The sequence below is a fragment of the Zonotrichia albicollis genome, chromosome 9, assembly GCF_047830755.1.
Source record: "Zonotrichia albicollis isolate bZonAlb1 chromosome 9, bZonAlb1.hap1, whole genome shotgun sequence".
Taxonomy (NCBI): domain Eukaryota; kingdom Metazoa; phylum Chordata; class Aves; order Passeriformes; family Passerellidae; genus Zonotrichia; species Zonotrichia albicollis.
This window is the reverse complement of record NC_133827.1, coordinates 18,135,337-18,155,871: the sequence shown is the minus strand read 5'-3', so window position 1 is coordinate 18,155,871 and position 20,535 is coordinate 18,135,337. Positions and strand designations below refer to the sequence as shown.

Here is a 20,535-nt window from a genome sequence, read left to right as displayed (position 1 = left end):
TAGAAAATAAGCAGCTTCAGCAAAAATAGATGAGGTGCCTGAAATCAGCAATGCTGTAAACAAAAGTAACTGCTAAAGTAAACCTGAGGGTAGTACCATGACCAGTGTTCCTATTTACAAGTAAAAACTGGATTTGGGGTGTGCTGCTGCTCTGTGCCTGTCGTGCAGGGCTGATCCTGAACCCATTGCCAAAGGCTGAGGAATCTGCCCAGACACAAGCTGGTGGCTTCAAGCCCTTAACTCTTTCCTGTCAGCTCTTAGTCCTTCCACAAGGACTGACCTGCCAAAGAACATGTTGCATTTGTAAGAAGCAACTTAGGTGTTTTTACTTTATAGCAGTGCCTCACATAAAATACATTTCTGTGGGGAAAGGGAATACATAATGCTAAGTGGCACCAGCTTTAATAAATGATGGAGTACAAAATTGGTGTAAACTCCCTGTCCCAGGCCAGTGCTTGTTTAATTTTTTCTCTTCATTAGAAAAATGAGGCACTTGAGGCTGTGTAACTCCATGTGCCTGGTGACGTAAACACTTGAAAATGAAGGAGCTGGAGTAGCCAATATTCCTCTGCTCTGCTCCTGGAGTTATCTGGCTTTCAGTCTCCAGTCTGTCACTTACTCCCCTTCCCTGCTCTGTGCTGGGGTATTCTGGCCAAGCATGGCTGTTGCCAGAGCTTCAGGCACCGTGCAGCCCTGCGTGCAGCAGAGAGAGGGCAGCGGAACACGCGGCACAGCCCAGCACAGGCACGGAGAATCCAGCAGCAGCAGCTGGTGGCCTCTGAGCAGGCTTGTCCTAAGGGAGCATTTCATGCCAGAGAAGCTCAAAAGCCAAACCTCAGACCACTGCTGGCTTTGCAGCTATTGTATTTGTCCACTCCTATTTTCTCCCTGTTTCTCTTCCTTGTGTTATCTCTTGTCCACTCAACAACTTACCCAGTCTCTTCAACAACGATTATTTGCTGAGAGTTTTTCAGAGATCCTGGCTGAAAGCAGCAGGCAGTAATGCTGCAGGAAATAGAGTGTATTAAACCTGAAGAACATTATATTTTGCAGGCCTAGTAGGATAAGCCAAAGTTGCAATTAAGTTCTTCAACACAGCACCAATACCTCCTGACCCTGTATCACCTGCAGAGAGGGAAGTCCCACTTGTGCTGTGTTAGACCTCCCTGCAGCGTGTTGCTGCACTCTTTCAGCTTGCAGGAAGGGACTCAAAGCACCTGAAAAACATCCTGGAACTGGCACAGAGGTTGGAAGTCACCACCTTTCCAGCCAGTGGCTGTGGTTTGAGGGTCTATGCCTAAGCTTCACCTTAACTTTAGGCATAAGAGCATTTGCCCTTCTAAAGGCTGTTCAATTTTCCTCATTCACAGAGACTCCAGAGGTGTGTGCCATATGTAAGGTTGTACAAAAATCTTCACCAAGCACTGGGTTTCATGTCATTTTGCACCTGAGCCTTTCTGCAGCATTTTCTGGGAAAGACAAACTATCTTTTCTGCCCAAATTTACTCCAATAGGAAAACCAATTCTCAAGTCACCGAGACAAGGAATGCCCTGAAATTGCAACATCCCACTGGAGTACATAAGAGACCTTTCTGACAAGCAAATATGCACTTCTTGCAAAATGTGGCATCAGCACATGTCAGTGTCTCAGCATTTAGTCACACCTTTGGCTGGAAAATTAATTAGAAGAATGATAGAAAAAGCCTAAAATCCAACCCTAGAAAAAAAACAACAAAAAGAACCAATTACCTAAAACAAAACCAACCACATGGAAAGACTTTCCCCTCCCTTTTCAAAGAGATTATTGTGAATAAAAATACAATGTGGTGATTATGTGGACACTTGGCAGAGACAACAGCTAGTGTTTGTGTAGGAAAACAGCAATAAGTATAAAGTCGTGGTTAATCATGTAGAGACACAATTCTTCATCCTTTTTCTGTGGCTTTAAAGTCTGCTTTGGCCTTGCCATTTTTAAGGAATAATTTGTTTTAGTGATCTGCTCTATTGGAATTTCATTTTAGTGTTAAAACTGTTTGAGCTTTCAGCCCCCATTCCTGGCAGCAAGCTGTTTTGCTTTCTGATTTGATGGCTTTTGTCTTAGTGTTGCAGTATTCCACCCCTCCTCCTCCCAAGCTTTTAATCATGACAAATCTTCTAAATGCAGACAACTTTTTAATCTCATCCAGCATCTTCTGGTTTTCCTGTCTGAGTTAGCCTTTGTGCCAATTTCATCCTACAAGCTGTGATGAGCAGCTGCTGCAAGCACTGCCTGATGCTGTAGGTGGGCTCAGAGACATGCAGTGCCAGAGCTGAACTCAGTGCTAGGAAGTGTCAGGCACAGGATGAGCAGAGACATCCGATTTATTCAATGGATTTTGCTAAGTCAGGCCTAGGAACAAGGATCAGAGCATCATTTGTACTGTGCTACTGATAACATGATAAAGCACATGTTCTGTTTTCTCCCATGGCTGGAAAGTCTGTTTCTCTTTACCAGATACGATGTATTTTTTAAAATTACAACATAGAATAGAGCAGTTCCAGAAAACCAAGAGCAGGAGAAAATTCATAAATGTCTCCCTGAATATTCCTAAAAGTAGAATTACATTTGTGGAGTTTTCAGACAGCAAATGAAACAGCATCCAACAGCCTATATAGTATTGGATAAGAGTTCTGTGTTGGGATCAAAATGTTTTTACCTGACATTCCTGAGTCACCCTGTCCCAGCTGACATGAGGAGGGGGGATGGTGAAATCAAAACTGGGAGCAGCAGGGGCAAGTGCTAAATCAGATATTTAGGCAACAGGATCATGTGCAAAGGAATTTCCTTTTGTGCCATGATTGTGTTTCAGAGAGAGGCCAAACACTCAAGGAGAGGTTCTGCCCCAGTCCATATGCACATTCCCAGTCCTCCTTCACCCCAGGGGCAGGTGTAAATCTGGACTGAAATGAGGTGCTAATTCACTAGGATAGAAACTGCTTAGCTGAAGCAAAGCAATAAATTTTACCTTCTCAGCTTCCATTGCATTATTAATTTCTTAATAACGCTTCACAGAATGGTGTGGGTTGGGTTGGAAGGGACCTTAGAGATCATCTCATTCTACCCCACTCCCAGGGGCAGGGACACCTTCCCCTATCCCAGGTTGCTCCAAGCCCATCCAACCTGGCCTTGGACACTTCCAGGGATGGAGAATCCACAGCTTCTCTGGGCAACCTGTTCCTCAGCACCTCCATTAGGAAAAATTTCACTAATAAATCTAAACCTGCCCTCCCTCAATGTAAAGCTATTACCCCTTGCTTATCAGATAGCCACCTGTAATTGGATTATTATATTCTGAAATGAAATGCCTGTCCTGTTAGCCTTTTAATAGATTTTCCAATAGGTGGCATATCAATTTATCTGCATTCTTCACTTTTACAGCATTGCATTTCACAGTTTGGTGATCCTTTGGGAGATTCAGCTTTGGTAATAACCCACTGAATGGGGAATTGTGGAGGAGCATTATGTAATAAGTGGCTACTGGCCATAAAATGTCAAATTTCAAAAGCCTGACTTTATTCCTGATGTAATTCTGTCAGCTTCAATGGTTTGTGCCAGGGCTGTTTGGTTTGAACCTGAATGTGTAAAAGGAAAGCTGTAATTTGCAGTCTCCAGCGAGCAGTAAAGGATGTAGGTCCTATATTGAGGTATATAATAGATGCTTGGATTGTGGTCAATAGTTAGTATTTTAATAGTGAATTGGTTTAATGTAAATGGAGAGGGATTATGAGAGGTGAGGATTTGCACGAAGCTCTTGGAAACCAGCATGGCAATGCTGCTGTTTCTCACGGAGATCAATTCTAAAATAAGCGCCAGGTTTGGCATACAAACGCTTACGGCTCCTCGAAGGTAGAGCTGAGCAGTACCCCCGGCTAGCGCGGAGCAGCGCTCCTGGCCGGGGCCGTCCCTGGACGCGCTACGGCGCTCCCGGGCACCCAAAGAGAGGCTCGCAAAGAACAGACAGACGCCGGGCCCGAAGCAGCACGGGCAGAGCCGGTGCCCCCCGAGGCAGCCGGGCACGCAGCCCGGCGGGGTCCGGTGCCGGCCACGCTCCCCACGCCCGCACCGCCACCAGCCCCCGCAGCTGCACGGGGCTCCCGCCGGCAGCCGGGTCACGTGTGCGGGCCGTAATCCCGGCGAGGGGGTGTCGTTACCGGGGAAGGGGGCGGCGGGAGGAGGGGCTGCTGCCGATGAGGGCTGAAGCCGGGAGCGCGGCCGGCTGCGGGCGCCGGAGCCGCGGGCGCCGCTGCGGGCGAGGCGGGGGCTGCGGCCGCGGCCATGGCCTGGCCCTGCATCAGCCGGGTGTGCTGCTTGGCCCGCTTCTGGAGCCAGCTGGACAAGTCCGACCTCTCCGTGCCGCTCACCATCCACAACTACTCGGACATCGAGGAGCAGGAGGACGGGCCGCCCCAGCGCGGCGGGCCCCCTCCGCGGGGCAGCGCTCGCCCGCCCGCCCCGGTGCGCCGCCCTCGGGACACCGCCGCCGGGAAGCCGAGCGGCCGCAGGAAGAGCCGGGCGGCCGCCGCCGAAGAGCCCTTCGCGGCGGAGACCCAGTACCGGCGGGACTTCAGAGCGTGGCCCCTCCCGAGGAGGGACGACTTCCCCTGGGTCAGCGCCAGTAGCGGCGGCGGCGGCGGGAGGGACGGGGCCGCCCCCCAGCCCGCCCCGGGACGCGCCGCCTGCGCCCTGCCCGGCGGCGGCGGGAGACCGGCGATCGACGGCCCCGAGCAGCTCCGGCCGCGCTCGCAGGCGGACGGCGGCCACACCACCTCCTACAGGTAACCGGGCCCGGCCAGTCCCCGCTCCGCTCCGAGCCGGGGCTGCTCCTGCCGCGGGCGGGGGCCGCTCCTCCGCAGCGCGGGGCGGGGATGCCGGCGGGCGGCCGCGGCGCGGGGGAGCCGCCACCGAGGGGAGGGGGACGGGGGCTGCCGGCCCGCCGGCGGGCTCAGCCTCTCGCCGAAGCCGCCTTTGCTTTTGGAAATGCTGTCCTTAAAAGCGTCCCTTGTGCCCCGGGCGGGTGCCTGGCCCCTGCGGCCCCTGTGCGTGCCGGGGCAGCGGAGCCGGCCTCGGTGCGCGCCCCGCGGTCCGGGAGAGGAGAGAGCTCCATGATGCCGGCCCTGGCGCAGCAGCGCTTCACCCACCCGCTGCCGGGAGACACGGCACCTCCGACAGCTGCCCGAGTCCCGTCCGTGCCCGAGAGCCGCATCCCTTAGTGCCATCATCGTTTTCCCTTTAAAACTCCTGGAATGCGACATTCAAGGCGAGCCAAATTACAGCCTTAAAAGATTAGTCAGACAAGAAGACATTTTGCAGGATATATCCCCTATGTCATCTAATGGGCAATGGAAGAAATTATCACAAACCACTTGTCTCAGAACCTTTAAAAATTAAGTGGTTTATCTTATTGATGTCTTCCTTTCCCTCTGAACAGTATGACAGATTACAGATGCTTATTTTTGGGAACAAGCAGTTAGGTGGAATGCACCTAAACCCAACTTCTGTTCCTACTGACATCCTCCATGGAAGGAGAGGGATTTCAGCTCCTACAGTGCTGCTGTTGAATATTGTATCAGTTTCATGTTGTTACCACATGCTCCCTCATAATGATGTTTGGCAGGTTTTAATATACCTATGAGGTATACTAATAGAGTAATTATTTTTATTCTAACTGATTCACAAGTATTTAGGCACCTATTGCATATTATTATCTACCTAGGGGAAATTTCATCCCTGCAATTCATTAGATTATTTATCACAGTGCTTTTAAGACAAACTGGGTGCCTCGGGGAGGATTACCAGCCTGCACAGCAGCATTGCTTATCCCACTCCTCCTGCACAGGCAGCTATGTGCAGTTAACATGCAGACTGAAAGGATAACTGCAGTGCTTGAATTTATGTGCTGTTTTCTCCTTTGCCACATCTCACAGGACAATCACAGAGTAATTATTGGTTTTGAGGTAAAGCACTTTCAAATTTCAAACCAGCAAGGAATTATTTCAGAGAAACCTGTGTAGAACAAGATTAGCAAGATTCATCTTTCAGAAACATCCATCTCCACCTCGTTGTTGAAGCCTCCCCTGCCTTTTCAGCCTGACTCGAGGGAAGGCTGCATCAGCCTGCATTAGAGCCACAGCTTTCCTGTAGCTGTTCAAGGGCTCACAGTCACTTCTGTCCCCTTCCTTCCCTCTGACTTGTCTGTTCTTACAAAGGCTCTCAACTACTGTCATCAAAGAACAAGAAGTTTACAGATCACAGGACAAAGTACTGATTGGGGCAACATACCAACATGCAAACCAAAACAAATTTTACAAAAAGTAAGACTTCAAGGTAGTTGAGGAACTACTCAGAGCTGAAAGAAGGAGCAGTTAATGGCAAGGATGGAGGTACAAGCCAGGGCAGCCACACCAGAATAAAGTTCCCATATAAAACCTTTAGGCTGTTTGAAGGCACAGTAAACTGATGCAGACAGAACTATGTAAATCAAACCACTTTTGCCTTATTCCAGTAATTCCCACAGTTTCTTTAGATTTTCACCTGGTACAACATCACATTTAAGTCACCGTACCACTGAGCACACAACAAGCAGCAGGAGAAAAGTTCACAATAGCTTCACAGGCTCCAAGAGTATATTTTCATTTAGTTTTTTTTTAAAGACTAAGCATGTACTTGGCATAGTTACACGCATTATTAGTTACACTTGGGGTACTGGTTTTGTGATGGTACTCTTGCAGTCTGAAGCAGGGAAGGGCTGATCACAGCACATCCACCTTTGGTAAGCTGAGCACTCACAACCCACAAGGACATTTCCATGAAAACCACTACAGTTCACTCCTCTCCTCTTACCTTATTTTCCAAAGGCAGCACTGCAGTCTGCAAGCATTTGTCCACTATTCAGGTAGTAGCTGACCAGCACCATTAAGGATTGATATTCTTCATCTGCCTCGGTATCAAAGACCATAAACACCCTCCTTGTTTATTAAACTGTCCCTTGGTGGCCATGCACAGCCCCACTGTGCTCTGGCAACAGGGATCTCCTGACTTCTTGTAGACTGTACTCCCCCTGAAGTGTGAGGGCAGCAGGGAAGGCAGAGCACCTATGGTAGAGGCAGAGCAAGGGAGGATCTCTTACTAAGGCCCATTGTGTCCTGAGGAGGAGGTTGGGAACCCCATGATGTCTTTGGGGCAGAAAAAGGAAGTGTCCTACAGAGACATGCAGGCAGGGACTGCTGCAGCAGATGGTGGAGAGAAACAAAGGTATGAGAACATATGGTTTTTGTGAGACAGTCTCACTGAGAACATTAGGGAGATTCCCTCTTTTCTGCTTGCAGGAGTATCAGCCTCCCTGTGGGTCAGCCCTGAGGACTGGCTTGTCTGCATGGGAGCTGTGTCCACTCCCCCAGGAAATGGTCATTGGGGTTTTGTGCTCCAGCAGGCTCTGTGCACAGCTGGGTCAGCCATGCACTGTGAGACTCCTGGACGATTGGCTCCTACAGTGTGGGCACTGCTGGGCAGTAGCCTCCTCCTGTACTTTGTGACTGTGCCAGCTCTCAGCAGCTGCCTGGGCTTGCTTAGTGGGAAAGACAAGTCTGTCAATGCAGAAGAGTTGGCATTGATACCTGGTCCACTCCATGCTTTTAATTGCAATACTGGTTTTCTTGCTTCACTCTATAAGGTGTTTGGATTTCTTTAGATTTTTTTCGTTTGTTTGGGTTTTTTTAATTCAGGAATTTTGACTCTGGCAGCCTGTTGTGTTTGTTTCTGTGCAGCACCCAAGGGTAGTGTTGGGTCCCCTGTAACATTCAGCACCATTTGATGTGGTTTTGTGTACGAGTGCAATGCTCCTGTGAGCCTTCATTCTGCATTCTGCTAAGCTCAGAAGGAAACACAGCTGCACACAAATCTGTCTGTACATAGTGAAGCTGCTCAGCATGACCTGGCATTTCCCAGAACAAAATAAACCTCTGGGATCAGTGATTGAGACTGGAGGAATCTATGGCCAGAGTAAAGATGAAGGTGGAGGGGGTGTTGGAGCAATACCTGTACTCCTGAGGAAGTGAGGATTTTTTGTATTTTGAAATAATAACTGAATAAAAGGTGGAAGGACAGCACAACTGCCTGCCCTACAAACTGCCCTACAACTTCCCTGCCCTATTGCCCTGTGTCCCCAGATCTTTGGGCAGCTTCTCTCTCTCTTCAGTCCCTGAATTTTGGCTGGAGTTTTGCAGGGTCTAAATTAAGTCAAACCCAATGGGGGTGCATTGTGGGAGCTCAGGCACGCTCAGGCACACAGGTTAAGGCAAATCAATACAAGCTGCACTTGAAAGCCTAAAATGGGATGTGCTCCAACTGTGAAAAGATCCTGGGGACTGCTGCAGAGGGTTGCAGTAGATTACACCTTACTGATGCTGGAGGAGGCAGAAGAAAGTGCTGAGTGGCCTCTCTGCACCTTCCCAAGGGTTTGTCCTTTGGTGTCACGGAAGTGACTTCTTCCTTCAGCAGTAAATTGCAGGTGCTGTGTACTTTTGGCTTTGCACACCATTAATTGTAGTACTAGGTCTTGATTGCATTTAGCAGACACTCTAGAAATAGAGAAGTGCTTTACTTAGCTCCCTTAACAGAGAGTGAGAGAAACTGGTGCTGTCAGCATCCCCACCTGGCTCTGTTCTTTGGATGTCATCTTCTCACCTTGTTAGAAGGCAACAGGGATGAAGGCACAGCTTCTCTGTCAGGGCTAGTACTGCTGGGAGGAGAACCCTGTTCAAGGCTCAGCTATGCTATAAATCACTGCAGACATCAGTTCTCCCTTCAGTAGCCTGCCAGCTTTTGGAAAACACTTCAGGTGTGTAAGTGAAAATGTTGCAGCAGAGCGGTGAGCAGTTGTTTTGCCTCTTTTCCCATCATCTTTACTTGTATTGGCACTTGGGGAACTGGGAGATGACTGCAAGTTTCTGCACACACATACAGTGCAGGCCTGAGCAGAGCCCAGTCTCTGCAGCTGGGGTTTCCATGACATTTTGAGCAGGCGTGAGAGTCAAGAGCACTCAGCTGGTTTGCACCTGGGAAGCACAGCATTGAAAAACATCAAACTGGGGCCTTGAGATCAGGAGGGTTTCCTGCTCACCCAGAGTGAGCCATGTTCTTTTTTCTGATGAAAAGAAACCTCATAAAGAGCTGGAATAATTAAGAGGAAAGGTGTCTGTTGTGCCATTGCTCATGATTTTTGGGGATATCAGGTGGAAGATACCTCAGCAAACTGAATTCCAATCCTCCTGTACAAATATTCAGCACATGCTATTCCATGACCATGAAGCAGACATCCCTGACCAGGAGGGATACCAAGTGAAGGCTTTTCCTCATACCTATGGATGCACTCAGTGTGTGTTACTAGGCTGCCTGAACATTCATCTGCTTTCAAATAGTGCTTGTGCAGAAAAGCAAAGTGAACTGTGGTGACTCCTCACTCTGAAAAACATCTTATTATTTTGCTGTGCAGAAAGCAGTGAAAATACCTGAGCTTGTGTTCAGCAATGTATGGGATTGCTGAACCTGAGCCTGCAGGGTTAATAGTACTGTGTATGAGGAGCTCCATCCTTGATCCAGCAAGATCTTTAAAGGCATGCTTATCCTTAATAATAGCAGTAAATCTTTTATAATCAAGGCTTACAGTTATCTTTACATTCTTAAGTATCTCGCTGCCTGGGGAAATTAATACTCAAGCCCCTGATTTTTATGCTATTTAAGAAGTAAGCTTGCTTGGTGCAGGCATTGGAATGGATCCAGAGAGTGCCACTGTGCACTGCATAGCCTGGCTGGGGCAGGGAGGGCTTGGAGGGGCACAGAGGTGTGTGAGAGAGACACAGTGGGGTGGGAATAGAGAGGGTGTCTGTTGTGCAAGCTATGCTGTAGAACTGAAATGTGGGATTCAAAGATGTTCTTTAAAGTAGGAGGCATTTCCTCCACTTAAAGTCCATTCAGACTTATGTTAGAGTGAAAGAATGGAAAATGAGTGGATGGCAGAAGTCAAGACCCTCAGACCTACCCACACATCCCCAGTCACATGTTCTGATAAAAGAGAAGCAGCTGCCTGTCCTGTCACCCCAATGTAAGTGCTCCTTACTTGGGCATTTGCCTGTGAGTAAAGGAACTCCCTAAAACTCACCCTAAGATAACAGTTTGAGTCTTAGGGCTTTTGTCTTGTACTTTCATTCAAGCCTTTTGCTGTTGCTTCCTTCTTATGACTTATGAACAGCCTGACCTTACTGGAGGTGAGAGTTGAGACAGGAAATATCCAAAAAGCTTCTGCTTTCCTCCTCTGTAATTCCTGTGTGTTGGTCTGTCTGTCTGCTATGTCTTTTCTCTACCCCTCTATTTTCCTTCCCTCCTTCAGCCTTTCCCCCATTTCTGTCCTCATGCTGGGCTCTTTGGCTGGGTAGGAGGATGGGCACAATCTGCCTCTGTGTCTGAGGCTTGGAAGGGCACCCCAGCAGTGTCTGACACAGCTCAGAGGAGAAGCAGTTCAATGGCTCCATTATCCAGGAGGGCTCCTGACTTTGTCATGCAGAGCTCTCACTGTAACATCTGCAATCCTCCATTTGCCAGGAGACATCATAGCACCCTCCCTGACCTGTGGAGGGCTTTGCCAACACTTAGGCTGTCCCTTGGGAGAGCACTGCTGAACACCCAGCTCTGCCTGGGCAAACCAGCACAGCCCTGACAGTAGTCTGTGAAGAGCTGTGTTGCAAACAGAGACATTTCACACCCCACACCTTCAGGCAAAACCTCTCCCACACCAGTCTGACTTCTCCAGGGGACTCTAGAGTAGTTTGTACTTTCAAAAGAAAGCCCAAGCTGGGCACACAAGTTCCTTCTAAAAGGAAATTTGGAAAAATGTTCATGATGCTGTTTAATTGTCACTGGTGTGCTGGGTATGAGAAGGAAGAGGGGAGAAGAATGAACACAGACCAGGTCGGGCAGCATAGCTCTGAGTTATGGTCAGCTATACAGAATGAGCCTTTTTCTCCAATTCTTATATAAGAAATGTTATGCAGTGGCTCAGAACCACCAGTGATAATTAATCATGGGAAGAAAACTGTGACATGAAGATGAGGTACTAAAATGACAACTGCTCTGGCATTGGTGCTCCATGACTATAAAGATAAATAACATACTTCAGCTTCATAATATCTTCAGCTCCATGCTGAAGATAAATCTGTATGGAAACAGCAGCCCCAGCACTGCAAACAGCACTGTTGGCATTCCCACTGCCTCCCTACACCTAACAGAAGTGCCCTTCACCTTGGTGAAATTAAAAAGCTTTCTAGGCTAGATTTTCACTAGGTCACTAGTGAAATAAAAAGGATTTTGCAGACAGCTTTCTCTGCAAAGCAGAAAACAGTAGAGCACATGGAATAGGGAAAGAGCTGGAGGCAGCACATAGGCTGGTCATTGTGTAGTCACAGCATCCAGCAGCTCGAGCTGCAGCAGCAGCAGCCAGTGTGGCTGGAAAGAACAGAAGGACCAATCCCAAATGCATCATTCCCAAATCATGCCCTGAAGTCTGCAGGGCCATGCTGGTGAATGATGGTGGGGCCATTTCTCCTGCCTGGCCCCTGCCTCAGCTGTTTGACAGCCTGGTACAGGCAGTCCTGCTCACCCGGGGGGAGGTGGCTCATAAACAGCAGCTCAGTGAAGCAGCTCTCATCAATGCTGGGCTTCATCACAACACCCTGGTAATTAACACTCCAGTGCTGGTTTGTCTTTGTTTCTAGCCTATACATTATTTGTACTCCCACTTGCTCCATCTCTCACCACCACAGGGGTTAAACTGTCCCAGCAGGCCACAAGCCTCCCTCTCCACACTGCACTGATTCAGACCCTCCCCTGCAGACACATCCCCACACATTACAAAAGAAATGCCTTTTCTCGAGCTCTAATAACCAATTTTGAGAAAGAGCAAAGAAACAGTTGAAAAAGCAGTGATTTATATGATCAAAGCACTGGGGCAACCCACTGGCAAAAAGCTGCTTCTTAATTATTCCTAGAGTGAGTTAGAGGTAAAGGAACAGCAGTACATAAAAACCAGCCCTTCCCCTCTGATCACTGCTGTTTTAAAACCTGTGTGCTACTCAGGAGGTCTTTCTCTTTCACAACCCCAATGGTTTAGTACTTCAGCTACCACCAGGTCATTTCTATTTGTGGAGATCAGAAATTCACATCTAGGTTGCAAGAGTGGAGGACAAAACAGAACCTCAGGAGAGCCTGGTCACTGAGTTCTGGCATGGAGGCTACCTTCCCTCCACTGCAGGTCCTTGCAGTCCCAAAGTGCCCTGACAACTGCTGCTGCCTAGGCACAGGGGGAGGAGGAGAGGGGTGCAGCAGGAAGGATGAAGATCATGGTCTCCAGCAGCAACAGTCAGTCTCACATATTCACCCCCAGCAGCAGCTGGATGTCACACTACACAGGGTACAAAGGGGGAGACAGTCACTAATCTTGGCACTTGACATCTTAAACTAAGTAACATAAAAACAGGCCATTCCTCTTCCCCAGGCTTTGCTCAGATTGGCTCCACTGATGACTCCAAGACTGATTTCTAGTCAAGTCACCAGACTGATATTTGGGCTCGTGTTCTTTCTGACTCTTGGCTATGCAGCTGGAGATGGGAATACAAGCTTATGTGTCCTGCAAGCTTAGAAGCAGAGCAAATTTAGTTAGCTGCACTTTCTTGACCAAAGGTTATAATATTCCTTTCTTGTGTTAAGTACCTCAGCTCCCAAAAGGAGTCAAGCTAAGTTGTCTCTGTTTTACTCTGCCCCTCACTTTTGGCTCAGAGTTCTGGGTTCCCCCAGAGCAAAATCCCAGTTACAAACCAGAAATGCTGCTGTGGTGTGGGCCATGACTGTATCTGCCCTTATGTTTCTGATTCTGTGGGGAGCATTTCCTCAGTGCATGTAGGTGCCTCAAAACTAGTTTTGACTATCCAGGCTGAGAGGAGAATGGTTTGACTTCCAGCCAAAACGAGGGTCTTGTGATCCAAAAGGACTGAGCTTGGGGGCCTGCCAAATCAGCAAATGATCTGCTATAAAGCATCGAGACAGAGTTGGCTGCACAGGCAGGCAGCACAGTCATTCATTGAAAGCTGGAGACACACTCCATTGCAGCAGGGAGATCAGTCAGCACAGGCATGAATGGCTAGGAATCAATGCCACCAGCATTCCTGAGGAAATGGGGCTTTATGTGGAGCAGCAGGTTCCAGTTCCTAGAAACTGTGGGGAGGTAACTGATGGTTTTGTACCATTTTGCTGCTATTTTGCCCACTAGCTGTGTCCTCTCTCTGGCTGTGCAGCAGGACAGAGGTCAGATTTAGCTCTGCTTTCATTCACATCTGGGATTCCCTGCTGAAATGTTGCCTTCTTGGGGCATTGCTTGGTCCAAATCACCTTTCTTCTAAAGTGCTGCCTTATCCTGAGGTGTGACAGGAAGGGAGCAGGAATGGCACCACCAGCACCAGGGATGCTGCGTGGGCACTCACCTGAGGCACCAGGGGTGCTGTGTGGGCACTCACCTGAGGCACCAGGGATGCTGTGTGGGCACTCACCTGCTGCCTGAGCAGGCCCAAACAGCGTGGTGCAGAGAAGGCAGAAGGTGGCAGCTCAGGACAGCAAGAACAAACTGATTGATTATAAACAAGATTTGCAATGCAACACAGACAGCCCTGACAGGGGCCTGGCTTTCCTTTCCAACAGTTCTTCCATAGGACATTGTCCATAATATACTAAAATAATCAAATCCAAACTACTCATTCTAAAATAACATTTATGCACTTTGAGTTAGAGATTTAAAAGAGGAATTTGCAACTATTATAAATAAAGCAAATAGCATGCTTGGGAAAATAAAACTCAGAAAGGCTGTGATCAAAGATAAGCTTGACACATTAAAACAAGCCTCAGTCTTACCCCTTGATCCTGTATATAAGCAGATAGTAAAATGTGGTTATTGAACCATGGCAGGGGATGAAAATAAGATGGTCACATCTCGGTTAGTCACCTCTCCTTTTGCTACAGAAGCTGCCTGAATTCGTTGCCAGAGATACACTCACAAACAGAACAGACTTCTGTCTTCCTCTGAGCAACAAGACATCTCAGCTGGCTGCTGCTGCAGCATCCAGCAAGTCCTGATGGCAGGGGCCCTATTGAGGCCTGTTTGTGACAAGGGGTGCAGGGAATCTGAGGGAAAGCTGCAGAAGGGAGCTGGCAGCTGAACTAAGCAGACCCTGCAATGCTGTTCTTTGGTGCTGCCCCTTTCTCAGTGCAGTCTGTGCATTTCTCAGATGACCCTTGGCTGACTTATTCTTGGAGCAGCAATGCCTTCTCAGACATCCTCATGCAGATTTAAAGCACTTCCCCCCATCTGAAGGAAAATCATCAGCGTAAGCATCTGCCAGCTGAGATGGTGTCTCCCTCTGGATGCATTTCAGGCTGAGCTGCCACAGCTGTGCAGCACAGCCCACACTGGCAAACACTCCTGCTGCTGAGAGAGCCACACTCAGTATGGGAACATCAGCAGGCTTGGCTTTTGTGAGGGCCACACATCAGATCAAGGTGTCTTAAAATGTGAGTGGCCAACGTGCCAGACAGTGTTTTACCTTGTAAGTGGTCTGTGGGCTAGCATGCAAAAAGTAACCCTGACTTCTTCTTATCCAGGAGGGAAGCACCAATGACCTCCAGGACAGAGCACATTTTGTAGGAAAAGAAAAGGAGTTAAGTCAGGAATCCAGTTAGCCCAGTGTGCCCTGTTCCATCTTTCAGTCTGGGCTTTCTGAGAGAAACAGGCTGCTAGGCTCAGTTCTTTTATTCAACACTTGGTATGCCTCAGACAAGGTCAGCCTTGCAAGCTGCTTGCATCCCACCTTGCCTTCTGGCTGTGTAACCCTCTGAGCAGAAGTACCCTGTGATAATGTTGTCTTTTACAAGTTCTTCTGTCTTGACAATCTCATTTCAGACAAGAGTATCGCCCATGGACTGGAGCAAAACCATCCAAGCCTATAAAGTCAAAACAAGGTTTCATTATCCCAGAAGACCATTTTGTTCAAGAGACAAGCTACAAGGCAGACTTTAAGGTAATTAGCCATTTTTAAAAATCCTAAAGTCAGTGTGAATAATGCCCAAAGTGCACATCAGGAACTCCTCATATTTGATTGCTGTGGTGCATTTAGGATGAAGCCACATCCTTGTGGACAACTGTTTTGTCTCTGCCCATTAGGTAATGTGGCCATCCCTTGTCTTCAGAAAGCCATGCTAGACAATGTCATACTGCAACTGATCATAATTCAACCCAAGACAAAGATTTTAAACTGGAAGGAAGTTCAAGATTTACGATTACCTCTGTTATACCATATGCACAAGGTGTGTGCCATCACCCCTCTGTGTGTAAGGTGCCATTGACACCTCCTGCACTAACTTGCAGCAGTCAGTGGGGACTAGCACTAGGCTTGCAGAGTGAGATTTGGCCTCTGGGCACAGCTGTTTGCCTGGGGATCTGCAGATCATTGCCTAAGGAACAGCACCTGCCCAGACAGCACAAATCTCCCCCTTGCTGGTGTGGGCAGAAGCTGCCCCCAGTACAAATGCCAAGGAGAACATGGCTGTGATGAACACACAAGCTGCACACTCTGAGACTTCCTTTGGATTTTCCTGTGAGTCTCTACATTTTTTTTCTGTGAGTTTCTCTATACCAGCAAAGATCATTTTCTTGCTGTGAAATACAGGTGCTGTTGAAAATCCCATGAGGAAACATTCTGTGCTCAGCATTTTCCCTGACAGGGCCCCCCACACTCCCCATCCCCAGAAGAAAGGGAAGTGTCACTGCCAAGGCTCTGTTTTAGCTGCTTTTTGCATTAGACCACCAAAGAGAACAGCACAGGAATTGTTCACAGGCTGCACTGAATGAGTCAGAATGCAGAGCTAGGGCTGGGGCTGAACTCCCCAGCCACAGTGAGCTGTGCCAGCAGAGGTAACAGCAGCTACTCCAGGGCCACATGTGCAAAGTAAATCTTTGCCTTGGAGGAGACAAGGAAGAAGTGTTTAATCAGCAGACAGTCAAGTGCCTCCTCCGCAGAGGATTGCTGGCACACTGCTGCAACAAGGCTCAGGATGGGTATAGCCAGCTCTGCTGAAAGTGGGACAGTGACCTCAGGCAAAACTGAATGTGCAAACCTCACCAAAACTTCCTCCTTGCTCTGAATAGCCTGGGCTGTTTACTGAGGTGCAATGATGAGACACACCTTGCATTTAACCCTTTAACCTCGTATTTCACCCTTGTTAATTTAATTTTGCGTTCTGACCCTAGGGAGTAAAAATATGGTGGTTTCCAGTTTGTCAGTTGGGATACAAAGAAGGGGGTTCCAGATAAACCCCTGAAGGTCCCTATCCCAGTTCTTGAGGAAGGGAAAGCAAAGACTAGAATTCTAGACACAAACACATGCTACCATGGCCACTGTTCTCTGAACCATGCAAGCAAAGGTCCCACCTCCTGGAGCCCCAGGGCACCATCGCAGTCTCTCTAACAGACAGCATGGCAAAGGTGTAGCCAGGAATGAAGATGGTGCCAAAAAGCCACCAGTCCAAAGAGAAGTCAGTTCTCCCTGGTTTACACCTGGCCATTAGGATTTTCCCTCTCATCTGGAGCCCCTGGCTTTGCCAGACATGGGAATCAGGTTTCTGGTGTGTCCTGACAGCCTGCAATGCAGGGCTCAGGCTGCTGGTTCTCCCCAGCCACTGAGCTGTGCATGTTTTTTATGACATTGCACTTGTTCCTTGGTGTGTCAGATGCATCCCCAGAGGAATGGAAAAATCAGAACAATGAAACAACATCAACCAGAGATCAATAGCTTTCCCTATACTCTCTTTGTAGTTTTGCACTTCTTTCTCTGCTTGGATGATGCCATCAGCATACTCAGCAGAGCTTTCAACCCTTTCATGTTTTATGGCCAGATTCACCCCGAGTCCTGGGCTGGATGCACATCTACAGCCAGTCCTATATAAAATCCTTTGAGTTTTCAGCATTAGGGATGACAGAAGCATCCAGGTGTCCTTCATGCTTCAGTACAACTACAGGGGCTGCATACTGCATGAAATTCTGATTCCACAGACATCAGAGAAAGCGACCATTGCTATCTCTGCCTTTCCTCCAAGTGTGAGAAGTTTACATCCTTATCCAAGTCCTTGCAGTTTAACAGCCTGGCATCTCCAGTTACCAGTTTGTCTCCTTTGGGTCCTCCAGGTCTGCACCTCTCTTCACAGCAGACATGGGCCATGGCCCCATAAAGCATTACAGTGGAACATTTTGATGGAGCCTGGATGGCATTCTCCAAAAGCTTGAGGACCAGACACACACCACTGTAATTCCTCTCACTTCAATCCAGCACCCATCCAGCAGTGAATTTGTTGTGGTGCTTGCAGTGTTTGCCAGCATCACACGTGCCCTTGAATCACCCTGTGCAGCAAGACCAATCTCACTGGGTTAACACCTGGGCACGGTTACAGGGAGAGCAGATAGATCCTCACAACACCCCAGGCCCCTCAAACTCTTGACAGTTGTATCCTGTGTCACACTAATGTGCTTTTCTCCCTTCCTCACCCCTCCAGATCCCAGAGGTGAAGACCAGGTTCTCCCCCAACCCTTCTGCTGTTTTCCAGGCGCCATCACGGATCCTCAACGTGTGAACCTGGACCCTCCTCACAGCTAGGCAGCTCAAACCTGGAGTTTGTTAGAGATGTACCACTATGCAATTTTCATGAGGAGCGTTAAGATCAAAGGCCCAGTGTTACCAGAAGCAGCTCCAGTGATTAATGACATGCACACACACTTTCTGTTCACACAACAAACCGCAAAGCTTGGTTCAGAGCTGGCACAGCATGCTGCAAGGAGTGACCCAGTTTTTCACAGGAGCAGGTTCATTACTATGCCAGCTGGCGTCACATTAGGAGATTGACTCTGGGCAGCAAAGGCAGGATTGCAGGCAGCAGCCCCACTCAGAAAGACACAGGGTAGGAGGGAAAACGGTTGCAGGCAGGATGGATAATTAAAACCCAAACCAGTTTTATTTAGCAACACCCTCTAAGTAGGCCACTGAAAGAGAGGGAGTAGTCTGGCTGACTTCTGAGCTTTTGGGGAGTTTTGGGAGTAGGACCTCAAATGGCATCACCAGAAAGCACAGCTTCCAAGGGGCTGCTCTGAACTTCCAAAGTTGGTTTAGAAGCTGGAGGAAGCCAATGTCATTGAACTCTGAAATAAATCTGGCACGTGCAGTGTCCTGGGCCTTTAAGGCTGGGAAGCTGGATAGTTCCAAAACTGGGGAGCTGATGCAGGAGCAAGAGAGGACTGAACTCCAGGAGACAGCCCTGACAGCAGTGCACCAGGCTGGTGTGGAGAGGAGTGCATGGATACAGCCAGGCACCCACCAGTACTCTCCAGAGGATCTAAGATACTTACATAACTTGTATAGCTGTAAATATTGTACATGGATTTTACCTAAAGCAATTTGTGATCCTTTAATGAAAAGGATATGCTTATACTTTTAATAAATGTTAACTCTTTGCATATGCAAGGTGGAAAATATTGCCTTGAAATTCCTCAATTATCGCCTGTATATTGGTAATGCTAATGCTAGGAACAACCACAAGTGAATGTTACTTAGATATTCTTCTTAAAGAGAAATGTAATGTAGAATGTAAGCCATCTGTCATTTCTGAGATAGGCCGTTCCAAGTGTCATTGTTCTGAAGCTGATTTTTTTAGACTGCTGTGCATTAACATTTGCTGAGGTACATGTGTTTTAAGAAACCATTTTTTTAGCCTTTGTTCATCGAGACTTTACAATTTCTATTTCGATAACTTATGCAATATAATTAGCCTACTGCTTATTTAATGGATTTACTAATTATTTTGGAAAAAGAAATTGAAAAACTTTTACTTTGTGTTTGCAACACATGTGTGTTGTCCAGAACAAGGGAAACTATCCTCAGACTTGAACAGTGATCAGATCCTCATTCATCTGTAATAAAACAGACTTTTACACAGGAGGATTTTTTCTTAACCTTCTTACTAGCTGAAGTCTAAGACAAATTTAATGAACTTTGGGGATTCTGCTAAAACGAATGCATTGCTGATAATTCCCATAAGAACAATGTTTGAGCTGTTGGCATGTGAACTGTACTGGCAATACATGCAGACAGCATCCTCTCACTGCATTATGTGGGAATTTAATGGTGCCATCCCTGCTCACCATGGTGGGACCCAACACAACCACCAGAGCAGGGAGCACCTGCAGTGAGCTGCATTTGCCTGGGACAAGGGATGGCTCGTCCCACACTCATCCTTGGAGAAACCTGCAGTAATCCCAGTGCTTGCCAAAATAATTTTTCAGGAAATTCATTTTTCAGGAAATTCATTTGAAGCATTCAAACTGTGCTAAAAGAAGTTTTGCATGTTAGATGTTTCTAAGAATTCAATCTGCTTGTTTAATCTCTTTATAACGTTTTTAACAGTTTTGTTCAAATTATTTAAGTTCATTTCAATCCTGGACTTTATTAACAGCAAGGAAAAAAAAAAGTAAAAAGGAAATTGTCTATTATCACTTCTTATTTGACTGTATTTCTTAAAAAATGACCCAGGTTTAAACAAATTGGTAATATAATAAGCTTGTATTTTATCAAATGGACTGGATTTAATTTAATAAATTAAAATGTATTTTGGCTATTGGTTCTCTCACATATTTTTGTTGTTGTTGTAAAATACAATCCTCAGATATTCAACCTTGCAGTACATTTTGTCACTGCATGACAGCAGGGCACACTAGACACCAAGCAGTGCATCAGGGGATGTATTCAGAGCCATCAGCAGTCAGTTCCTTACTCCTGGAACCTTCCCCCAGGCACAGCCCCCAGCAAGGACAGCTTGAGGGCACACTCAGAGCTGTGGCCCAGCTGCATTCCCTGTGAAATGCACAGAGGTTTGATGCACTTTGATGTAGATCCCTTTCTGCAGTACCCACGCTGTGCCCTGTTGTTTCACCTCAGTTTCACTCTGCCATCTCACATAAATCACAGCAAAAGGTGATGGCATTGAACGGTAGAAGAGACCACTGCTTTACAGTTATCCCCAAGAACATTTCAGTCAGTAAAAGTGCTGGAGATACAACCAGTTTCCCTAGACAGCGCAATAGCTCTTCCAGCTATGCCTCAAGAGACTTCCAGGAGAAAGCCAAAGGCTCACAAGCTGCTGCTCAATGTACCTGAGCAATGAATAGAAGGAAAAGTGAGCAGGTACTTACCTGTAAGGTCCAGGGTGATGCCACTGGCTGTCAGTGTCTGCAACTTACCTGATTTTGTGTGAAAAATGCCCACCTCAGCCACATCGAAAGGTATCACATCAAATTCCTCTGGAGAAGTCAAATCTGCAGGAGTTTTGCAGGCTCCAGGGAGTCGTGATGCCAGAATTGC

General features: G+C 47.6%; 1 protein-coding gene across 1 annotated transcript; it reads left to right on the top strand.

The window, feature by feature from the left end:
- The first annotated feature begins 3,887 nt into the window (after window positions 1–3,887).
- Window positions 3,888–18,393, top strand: MAP6D1 (MAP6 domain containing 1). The gene is made up of 3 exons (XM_005490967.4): window positions 3,888–4,815; window positions 15,036–15,153; window positions 17,681–18,393. The coding sequence occupies exons 1-3, from the start codon at window positions 4,316–4,318 to the stop codon at window positions 17,756–17,758; spliced, it is 696 nt and encodes a 231-aa protein (XP_005491024.2). The 5' UTR covers window positions 3,888–4,315; the 3' UTR covers window positions 17,759–18,393.
- The last annotated feature ends 2,142 nt before the right edge of the window (window positions 18,394–20,535 follow it).

Bases quoted from the DNA above. Each gene is read 5' to 3' on its own strand.
- MAP6D1 (XM_005490967.4), top strand. From the start codon at position 4,316: ATGGCCTGGCCCTGCATCAGCCGGGTGTGCTGCTTGGCCCGCTTCTGG. The intron at 4,816-15,035 runs GTAACCGGGCCC...ATCTCATTTCAG, and splicing joins GGCCACACCACCTCCTACAG to ACAAGAGTATCGCCCATGGA. The intron at 15,154-17,680 runs GTAATTAGCCAT...TCACCCCTCCAG, and splicing joins GCTACAAGGCAGACTTTAAG to ATCCCAGAGGTGAAGACCAG.